The sequence below is a fragment of the Osmerus eperlanus genome, chromosome 6 (genome assembly GCF_963692335.1).
Source record: "Osmerus eperlanus chromosome 6, fOsmEpe2.1, whole genome shotgun sequence".
Lineage (NCBI taxonomy): Eukaryota > Metazoa > Chordata > Actinopteri > Osmeriformes > Osmeridae > Osmerus > Osmerus eperlanus.
Window position 1 is genome coordinate 21,559,562 of NC_085023.1, and position 10,646 is coordinate 21,570,207.

Sequence of the window (10,646 nt, forward strand, 5' to 3'; positions counted from 1 at the left end):
GTGTGGGAGCAAAGACACAGATGAGTGAGTGAGTCTGGTGAGGACGAGGATGTCTCACCCAAGCTGATGAGGAGTTCCACACTTTTGTTTGCTCTGAACTTTTCTGTTTGTTGAACCAATTATTTTTGCTTGTTTTTTCTTGTCGAAAAAACACAACATACGGCATCTCTCAGGCACACTATATGGCTGTGTTTCCCCTCTCAGGGAAGTGATTCAGCGCTGAGTTACCATTTGTGGCCCCCGACAGTACACGGTTCCACATGTGAACGTTTAGAGGTTTGGGTTAGCACCTTCAAGATGATAATGTTCCCTTCACCTGCAGGACCCAGGCTAGATCGTGGTTATTAGAGATAATCAAGTCAACCTGAAAGACACCACTTCACTTTTTTGGTGTGCTTAAAATTGCTTTTTGTTTCCAAAGGTCTCCTCTTTAGTTACCCCCTCCCCCCCACACACACACACACAGAAACCCAGCCTTCAGACTAACCTACTGTGCATGAAACCAGAGATGGGAAGTACAAATACTTTACTGTACTTCAGTAGATTTTTCTGGTATCAGTACTTTACTTTTTCTACTTTTTACTTCCACTCCCACATTTTATTACACAAATATCTGTACTTTCTACTTATTACATCATTCAGGCTCGTTACTTTAGTTTAAATCTGTATTTGGTGGCATGATAAATATCATTTATTGTCATTGTGCGCCTTTTTTCATTTCCTGGCTACTAAGCCCAACAAACGTAAGCTAGTCTAGGAAGCTACCTTGGAGCAAGGCAGAAGTTTGTTTTTTCGTTTTTTCGTTTTTTTAGGTTTTGAAAGATTGAAAAAATATTTTTGAAAAAAAGTTTTAATCGTTGATGAAGACTTCTATACTAAACTCTACTGTAATCTATCGTAGTCTGCTCTGCTTTACTCTGTTTTAGGCTTCTCTGTTCTCTCCTTTCACTGTGGGTGTAAAAAAAAGGTTAAACAAATATTTTCCCAAAAAAAGTTTCAAAAGGTTGAAAAAACATTTTCCCCCGAATGTTTAAATAAGTTTCTTTTTTTATGTTTCTTTCCCCCCAAGTACACAGTGTCAAAACACTAAAGATCCACCACAGGTCCAACTGGGACACCACGGGTCCAACTGAGACACCACGGGTCCAACTGGGACACCACCGGTCCAACTGGGACACCACGGGTCCAACTGGGACACCACGGGTCCAACTGGGACACCACCGGTCCAACTGGGACACCACGGGTCCAACTGAGACACCACGGGTCCAACTGGGACACCACCGGTCCAACTGGGACACCACGGGTCCAACTGGGACACCACCGGTCCAACTGGGACACCACAGGTCTAACTGAGACACCACGGGTCCAACTGAGACACCACAGGTCTAACTGAGACACTACAGGTCCAAGTGACAGTTGTTGGCCTCATGGTGATGCCAACACACACACAGACACACACAGACACAGACACACACAGACACACACACAGACATGCACGACTGCACACACGCACGCTTGATTCAGACTGAGAATTTAATGAATTCGAGGAAATACAGCAATCCCATCTCATGTCGCAATGGCTTTTCCCAACGTTGAACAGGATTTCTCAGTAATATCCCCATCTGCTTTCCTGCTAAGGCACCAATTGGATTAGAAGAGCGCTTGGTATCACTGGGACAGTCAGTTGTGAAGCGTCTGTGTTAAGCTGGGTTTAGGAGGAAGCAGGAGGACTTCCCCTGGTCTCTAGAGGCAGGTCTCTGTCAGGCAGGAGGACTTCCCCTGGTCTCTAGAGGCAGGTCTCTGTCAAGCAGGAGACGCTCAAAGGAAACGACAAGGATTCATGCCGCAACAGCGACACTTCAAACATGGAGATCATTCTGAAACGCCCGCCAAAGATTCCATGGAGGAATAACAACCTCAGTCTCGTACACTTAGAGCCTCCGCTTTCGGAACAGGGAGAGACGCTGATTGGAGTCTACCTGCTGATTCTGGGTAGGTGCTGGACATCTACTCAAATAGAAATGTCTTTTTGTAACCTTTTTTTGTGTTCATGGTCACAAATTGCTTTTCAGCTGCCTGTGGATGTCGACATCCTAAATGCAATCTAAGACAACTAACTTGTAATTCAAGACATTACCGAGTAGAACATGAAAGTATTTCTGTGTAAGACCCTTATGAGCACAAACGCTTGGGCCCAAAAATCCAGTCTGTACTAGAGTGGTGTTCTACATGTACTCTACTGTCTCAGTGACTAGATGTACTCTACTGTCTCAGTGACTAGATGTACTCTACTGTCTCAGTGACTAGATGTACTCTACTGTCTCAGTGACTAGATGTACTCTACTGTCTCAGTGACTAGATGTACTCTGTCTCAGTGACTAGATGTACTCTACTGTCTCAGTGACTACATGTACTCTACTGTCTCAGTGACGAGGCCTGTGTCTTTCAGCCTCCCAAAAACATTTATAAACCGTCACTCTGAATAACACATTTTACAGAAAATCCCCTGTTGGGGTAGTTATAGTAATTTCAACACTGACAAATTGTCAAATTGCAAATACTTTTTTATCATGTATGTCACTGCCCAGAGTTTTCCTGTGAGGACGAGTAAAACGGATGCTGTGTGTCCCTGTCCAGGCTGGTTGTCGTGGTTGGGGAACAGCGTGGTGATCTTTGTGCTGTACAGACAGAGGACGTCCCTCCTGCCCACAGACTTCCTCACGCTGAACCTGGCCGTCTCCGACGCCAGCATCTCCGTGTTCGGCTACTCCAGAGGCGTCCTGGAGATCTTCAACGTCTTCAGGGATGATGGATTCCTCATCACTTGGATCTGGACGTGCCAGGTGTGTTCACATTCCACAGGGGGCGGAGCTTCGTCTTCAAATGTGGGCGGGACAGCTTCTTTTAATAACCGAGGATAAATGTAATTTTCTTAAGAAAAATTGAGGGGGACAGATTTGTCGTTTTCTAAAGTGTGTGGGACAATCCAATACAGAAGGCAGCAAATACTTTAATTTGATTTTTTACAAAATCTTGAACCTGGTAATGGAAGTTGAACTGGAGTTGAACAGCAAAACACAAATGCTAATTAGAAATGTGTAATGAAAGCCCTTAGTAATTTGATAAGACAGTTGGGGATCTATCTTGGCATAGAGGACTTGTATCATACTGTGTGTATCCATTTGCTAATTTCTCGGCCCAATCCAGATTAATCGGGTGAAGGAATTTTAGCTGGAATGGTATTGAGAGACTGAGTTGCAGAGCAGGGATTTCGTTGGTCTCCTTGTGGGTTGGAGGTTAATCTGTAATCAGATTATGAGTGTGGGCCCCTTTAAGAGGGAAGGCCACCCCCGCAGCATGGCAACAGGCACTGCTTCACCCGGTTACCAGCATCATTGAGTCGCAGAACACTCCAACAGGAGGGCAACTTCTATATCATGACAGTAAAAAATATATATACAGTATATATACATATTTGTTTTTATACATGTAATCACTGCCTTCTCCATAGGCTTTTGCCTGCGATGAAATAGTTGTCATGCCTTTGCTTGGAATTTTCCCAGTTTGTTTTTCTTGCCCAAGGCAAGTCTGTGGTGGAAGTCTTGATATCAACACTCGATGTGTTGAGTCTCTGTGGAGCGATAGAAAAACAGTGGAGGAACAATAACAGCTTCAGTTGGACGCTCGCCGTCTCTGATGCTGTCAGAGATAGATGGAGGCCTGCCAGGGAGTATAATTAGGTTTGTGAGCACACCTTTTGCTCAGAAACTACTCATATGATCTCATCTCCCAGACATTCACACCTTCTCAGGTTTTTGGGGGACGGAGAGGAAACATGAGAGTAGAACTCTGTGTCTGTCTCTCAGCCTAGAGAGGAGGGCCAGGTACTGAAGGGTCTCAGTCTGGAGGTCCAGGTACTGAAGGGTCTCAGTCTGGAGGTCCAGGTACTGAAGGGTCTCAGCCTAGAGAGGAGGGCCAGGTACTGAAGGGTCTCAGTCTGGAGAGGAGGTCCAGGTACTGAAGGGTCTCAGTCTGGAGAGGAGGTCCAGGTACTGAAGGGTCTCAGTCTGGAGAGGAGGGCCAGGTACTGAAGGGTCTCAGTCTGGAGAGGAGGTCCAGGTACTGAAGGGTCTCAGTCTGGAGAGGAGGGCCAGGTACTGAAGGGTCTCAGTCTGGAGAGGAGGGCCAGGTACTGAAGGGTCTCAGTCTGGAGGTCCAGGTACTGAAGGGTCTCAGTCTGGAGAGGAGGTCCAGGTACTGAAGGGTCTCAGTCTGGAGAGGAGGGCCAGGTACTGAAGGGTCTCAGTCTGGAGAGGAGGTCCAGGTACTGAAGGGTCTCAGTCTGGAGAGGAGGGCCAGGTACTGAAGGGTCTCAGTCTGGAGAGGAGGGCCAGGTACTGAAGGGTCTCAGCCTGGAGGTCCAGGTACTGAAGGGTCTCAGTCTGGAGGTCCAGGTACTGAAGGGTCTCAGCCTGGAGGTCCAGGTACTGAAGGGTGAGAGAGGGAAAGAGGGAGCGCTAAAACTTGGAATAGAAAGACTGAATTGACAAAGACATTGTAAGATACAGGCGGGAAGAGAGAGAAAGTGTATGAGAGAGAGAGAGAGAGAGAGAGAGAGAGAGAGAGAGAGAGAGAGAGTATTGGACAGAGAGTGTGTGTGAAACAAAGAGAGTGTGTGTGAGAGAGAGTGTGTGTGAGACAGAGAGTGTGTGTGAGAGAGTGTGTGTGTGGGAGAGAGTGTGTGAGAGACAGAGAGAGAGGGTAAGCGAGCCAGACAGGCATGTGAGACGCATTAGCAGATTACTGAATCAGCGTGACAAGACATGAACAGGTACACCTGGGCTGGGGCTGGGGCTGGGGCTGAGGCTGAGGCTAGGGCTGGGGCTGTGGCTGAGGCTAGGGCTGGGGCTGAGGCTGGGTATGAGGCTGGGGCTGGGGTTGGGGCTAGGCTGAGGCTGGGGCTGAGGCTGGGGCTGGGGCTGAGGCTGAGGCTAGGGCTGAGGCTGGGGCTGGGGCTAGGCTGGGGCTCTCCCCGTATTCCTCAATAGACTATAGTTTAATAGCTTTCCTTAATTCCTTCTCAAACGTCAGTTTTTATCTGTTTTTCCATCCAGAGAGAAAAGGACATGATCTCGTGGGGAATGCCAGCTGTAGCTTTACCTGTCAGACACGTGCCGTTTCATAACAGCTGTGTGGGTCAGGGTGAGATGTGAAGAGGCAGCTGTCCGCGGCCGTCTGGGGAGGGACACACCGTGTGATTGACAGTAATAAGGTTAGGCCTCAAAGGAGATCAGGACGGTAATCGGTGACAGCCCACAGCTGAGCTGTGTCACTGGGGAGTGTCACAGCGGGGGGTCCACAGTGTCACAGCGGGAGGCAGATTGATGAGCAGGAAGGGACAGAAGCGAGAGAGGAAGTAGGATCAGAGTTGTGTCTCCTCCTGCGCCAGGACAGCTCTCCCTCGCACGTTTCAGCTGGTGGAGCACCACGTTGGACGTTTGATCAGTCAGCAGGAGTTCTGGAAGGCTTCAGGCAAGATTTGATGATGAGTACCAACAAAGATGAACAGTCAGTGAGTCTAGGTAAACACACCTCCAATCGAATGAAATTCGATTTGTACAGCCATTTTTACCAGCATCCTCACAGAAGCTCAGGAAGACATGGAAAATCTCCCAGGATAACTATAACTATAACAAATTTAAAAAACCTTGTGAGGAGCAATTCAGTCGGGATCTGGGATCTATGTTCAACATCTATGACACCTGTGTCCATCGTTGAATGACAGACATTCAGAGATGTGATTACATAAATGTGACTTTCTTTTTGATTTGTTTTGTTTCTAAGGTGGACGGCTTCCTCACTCTGCTCTTTGGCCTTGCAAGCATCAACACCTTAACGGTCATCAGTGTCACCCGGTACATCAAGGGATGCCACCCAAACAAAGGTGTGATTACCTTCCAGACAGAGACAGAGACAGAAAGGCGACAGAGAGAGGGAGAGAAAGAGAGAGAAAGAGAGAGAAAGAGAGAGGGAGAGAGAGAGAGAGAGAGAGAGAGAGAGAGAGAGAGAGAGAGAGAGAGAGAGAGAGAGAGAGAGAGAGAGAGATGAAAATTGTTGTTTGGTTTCTTCCAAACTAACATTCCAGTAGCACTTATCTGACAAAGGCTGAAAGTGATGTTATTCTATGTTAATGGGTGCTCATTACTGGCACGGGTTTGACTGCACTTTCATTGCCACATCCACACCATACCTTGAAATTAACTTAATTTGAGGTGAATTTGAGTATTTTGGGTGTAATTGGTCCTGAGGAATGTTTTAATTAAATGGCGACTGCCTTGTTGCCCCTCTGTGTGGGAACTGTACAATACGGTTGAGGTTGTTCATTAAACTGAACTGCCTTGTAATATGGACCTGGGTACATACATTAGTTTAACCTGTCCTCTGCCAACACACTGTGATTGTATTGACTGGATTCAGAAATTTCACAAAGGTATGATTGTTTGGCAACACAGTCTTCAGGGTTGAAGAAGTCATAGACACTGTTGACTCACTGTAAGCTTAAGCTTAAATAGTTTGTACTATAGTGAAGTGTAACTGATGAATCAATGAAAACAATTAATTTGTACTCCCTTGCTGAATACAAAACCACGTGGATTTTGTCAACAGAGGTTCTTTTCAGTGCTAGTGGTTTGCAGTGGCTGCGAGCGTTGAAAGAGAACTCATTGTTCAATAAATGTCACAATCTGACATTCATAACTAGGAAAGAATTCTGGACCTTAACGCACCCCTCACTTTTCCTGTCCTGTGTTTGCAAAGCAATAACATACAGAAACCCAAACACTGCTGTTCTGAACATTGTAGAACTGTCTGACACTCTCTCTCTCTCTCTCTCTCTCTCTCTCTCTCTCTCTCTCTCTCTCTCTCTCTCTCTCTCTCTCTCTCTCTCTCTCTCTCTCTCTCTCTCTCTCTCTCTCTCTCTCTCTCTCTCCTCTCTCTCTCTCTCTCTCTCTCTCTCTCTCTCTCTCTCTCTCTTCTCTCTCTCTCTCCTCTCTCTCTCTCTCTCTCTCTCTCTCTCTCTCTCTCTCTCTCTCTCTCTCTCTCTCTCTCTCTCTCTCTCTCTCCTCTCTCTCTCTCTCTCTCTCTCTCTCCGCTGGCCTCCTGTGTGATCGGGCAGCTCACTGCATCCGTATGAGCACCATCCTAATTTCTGTGATGTTCATCTGGAGCGGAGCACTGTTCTGGTCCATGGCTCCTCTGCTGGGCTGGGGCAGCTACACAGGTACACCCCCTCTGTCTCTCCTTCTGCATCACCATCAAGGAGAGAAAACATTACAAACGCTGAATAGTAAAGCAGGATGTATTGGATGGACTCGTGTTAAAAGGGGGCTGAGAAGGAGATGAAAGTGTTGTACTAAGTAATAATAAATCAAAAGTGTTGTCCTGATGTTCCTCAGACCGAGGCTACGGCACATGTGAGGTGGACTGGTCCAAAGCCCACCACTCCACCATCTCCAAGTCCTACATCATGTCCATCCTCATTTCCTGCTTCCTGGTCCCCGTGCTGGTCATGCTGTTCTCCTACGTGTCCATCATCAACACCGTGAAGAGCAGCAACGCCATGTGCGCCGACGGCTACCTCAACTCCCGTCAGCGGAAGCTCGAGAGAGATGTCACCAGGGTGAGAGAGGAGAGGATCCAGGGTTGGATAACAAAATGATGATTTGTGGTTAAAATCCTGATATTCGGGGGCGCCTAACTCACATGATGAGTGTGTGTTCCATGTTGGCTGAGGCCGTACTGCCGCAGCCTTGGGTTCCTTTGATGCGTGTCTCCCCCCGCCCCCCTCTCTCTCCCTGCCTTTCCTGTTACACTTCACTTAAAGACTGTCTAATAAAGCATGAGTTTTCAAAAACGCAAAGAGCTTGTACACATTTTAAAATCCGGACATGTTCTCCCTTCCCTGTGTCTGTGTCCAGGTGTCCATCGCCATCTGCACAGCGTTCGTCCTGGCCTGGTCTCCGTACGCTGTGCTGTCCCTGTGTTCAGCCCTGGGTGTCTATGTCCCCAACACCTCCAGCGTCTTCACCCGCCTGCTCGCCAAGTCTGCCAGCTTCTACAACCCCCTCATCTACCTGGGCATGAGCGCCAAGTTCCGCAGGGACGTGGTCATGCTGCTACCCTGCGCCCGCGACAGCAGGGACCTGGTGCACCTCCAGAACTTCAAAAACCTGGACCCCAAAGCCGAGGCTGATGCTGATGCCAGGCCCCCGGGCACAGCCTCTCCGCTGGCGCCCAGCCAGATCAAGACCTCCATGGGGGTGGTGCTCCGGCCCGTGCCTGATGATGACTCTGGGGTGAGCAGCCCCTCTCACACCCTGCCCCTGGCCGGCCAGGAGCCAGGCCACAGCCGTGTGGCTGGGCCAGACTGGGAGAGCCACAGGCTCTGAGGACTGCCTCTCTTTCATCCGACTCTGGTTATACTTGAATGAAACCCTGCTACTTGAATCACAATACAAAAACCCATGTTGTTTTACCATCTGCCTGTTTAATTTATCGGCCCAGTTTCCCAGACATGGATGAAGCCTTAGTCCTCGACTAAAAACATTTTCAGTGGAGATCTTCATAGAATTCTCTTACTTTAGGACTTTGCTTAACCCATGTGAGGGAGGCTGGGCCTTCGTGTTCCTACCGTATGTACAACGTGCTTGTGTCAATAAAACAGTTACAATGGTTGCAAGTGGTGCTCACGCACCTGTATATAACGTGACGTTAACCCACTCAAGATTGCTGTTTGTCTGTTGTCTGTCTCACCCTCCTGCTGTCTGTCTCACCTTCCTGCCATCTGTCTCACCCTCCTGCTGTCTGTCTCACCCTCCTGCCATCTGTCTCACCCTCCTGCTGTCTTTCTCACCCTCCTGCTCTCTGTCTCACCCTCCTGCTGTCTGTCTCACCCTCCTGCTGTCTGTCTCACCCTCCCGCTGTCTGTGTCACCCTCCTGCTGTCTGTCTCACCCTCCTGCTGTCTGTCTCACCCTCCTGCCGTCTGTCTCACCCTCCTGCTGTCTGTCTCACCCTCCTGCCGTCTGTCTCACCCTCCTGCCGCCTGTCTCACCCTCCTGCCGCCTGTCTCACCCTCCTGCCGCCTGTCTCACCCTCCTGCCGTCTCGTGGCCTCGTCACTCCGGCCCTCGCTCTTCCTGTCTCCTGTCGTGTGCTGCTGCTCTGACGGGGAGCTGTGGCTCTGTCCTCTGCACGAGCTGCTGGGGTGATCAGGACCTCATCCCAGGTGTCTCCTGTGGTGCTCAGGACCTCATCCCAGGTGTCTCCTGGGGTGCTCAGGACCTCATCCCAGGTGTCTCCTGTGGTGCTCAGGACCTCATCCCAGGTGTCTCCTGGGGTGCTCAGGACCTCATCCCAGGTGTCTCCTGTGGTGCTCAGGACCTCATCCCAGGTGTCTCCTGGGGTGCTCAGGACCTCATCCCAGGTGTCTCCTGGGGTGCTCAGGACCTCATCCCAGGTGTCTCTCATCCCAGGTGTCTCTGACAGGAGGGGCAGCTCGTGGTTAAAGCTTGTGACTGCAGAGGGTTCAAATCCAACATTAAAAGTGTCTGCCAAAGGAATATTTTACAGGCTGATTGTATCTCCATGACGCCTGACATTCCCCAGCAGAAGGCAGCCAGCCCGCTCCAGCACACAGCAGCAATGTACCCCTCACACCCCCTCACACCCCCTCACACCCCTGTTCACCCCCTTACAACCCCTACTCACCCCCACGCCCCTCTTCACACCCTCACAACCCTGCACACCTCTCACACCAGACACTAAGATGGACCCGTTTGGTGTCAAAGGGCTCCTCTCTCCTGTCTGTTGAATATCACCGTGCCAACGAAACACAGCATGACTGACAGTGAAAGTAAGTTCAACAGTCCAAAGCATCGTTTTTCATTGAGGGATAAAAAGGGGTTCCATTACTAAACTGTCATAATTCATCCCTGAAGGGCGCTGGATGGCTTGCAGCACTGGTATGGGCTATGGGCTCTTGACAAGCTATTAAAACTAAAGAGCCTGTTGAAAGATAAATGAACAACTCTTAAAAGACACCTGTTTTTCTGGCTAAATCAGTGGGCAATTATTCAGGGCAAGAAAATCTACCTCTAAACGTTTCTGGGACGGATTCTGCATTTGCAACGATCATAATCTGAAGCACAATGAGCTCTTTTACTGAGGCCCTTCAGTCTTCTGTCCATTAAGTCACCATGGCAGCAACACAAACACACACTCCCTGCAATACCTCAGCCTTGTGTGCCAGTACAGACCAGTACAGACCAGTACAGACCAGCACAGACCACTGGGAGGTGCCAGTACAGACCAGTACAGACCACTGGGAGGTGCCAGTACAGACCAGCACAGACCACTGGGAGGTGCCAGTACAGACCAGCACAGACCACTGGGAGGTGCCTTGTGTATACCTTACCGACTGGGGACATGGCATGGCTGTGTGACTGCTCCTTACCTATCCTAGATTTGAGAGTTCCTCACCCCACTAACCCAGAGAGCCACTCAGGGTCTCAAACACCCCACTGACCCAGAGAGCCACTCAGGGTCTCAAACACCCCACTGACCCAGAGAGCCACTCAGGGTCTCAAAC

General features: G+C 49.3%; 1 protein-coding gene across 2 annotated transcripts; it reads left to right on the top strand.

Annotated features, from left to right (window-relative positions):
- Positions 1 to 1,625: 1,625 nt before the first annotated feature.
- Positions 1,626 to 8,725, top strand: LOC134022659 (opsin-5-like). 2 transcript variants are annotated; one of them, XM_062464361.1, is made up of 7 exons: positions 1,626 to 1,753; positions 1,797 to 1,992; positions 2,638 to 2,843; positions 5,845 to 5,944; positions 7,175 to 7,279; positions 7,455 to 7,678; positions 7,977 to 8,725. In XM_062464361.1, exons 2-7 carry the CDS (start codon positions 1,866 to 1,868, stop codon positions 8,445 to 8,447), a joined length of 1,233 nt encoding a protein of 410 aa, XP_062320345.1. In that variant the 5' UTR covers positions 1,626 to 1,753; positions 1,797 to 1,865; the 3' UTR covers positions 8,448 to 8,725. The 2 variants fall into 2 exon arrangements, with proteins under 2 accessions (XP_062320345.1, XP_062320346.1); XM_062464362.1 differs by lacking the exon at positions 1,626 to 1,753 and having other exon boundaries at positions 1,774 to 1,992.
- Positions 8,726 to 10,646: the final 1,921 nt, after the last annotated feature.

What these genes read in the sequence shown, in the direction of transcription:
- LOC134022659 (XM_062464361.1), top strand. Translation starts at nt 1,866, where the DNA reads ATGGAGATCATTCTGAAACGCCCGCCAAAGATTCCATGGAGGAATAAC. An exon ending in GGGATGCCACCCAAACAAAG is followed by an intron (nt 5,945 to 7,174) that starts GTGTGATTACCT and finishes GTGATCGGGCAG; the next exon opens with CTCACTGCATCCGTATGAGC. An exon ending in GGGCTGGGGCAGCTACACAG is followed by an intron (nt 7,280 to 7,454) that starts GTACACCCCCTC and finishes GATGTTCCTCAG; the next exon opens with ACCGAGGCTACGGCACATGT.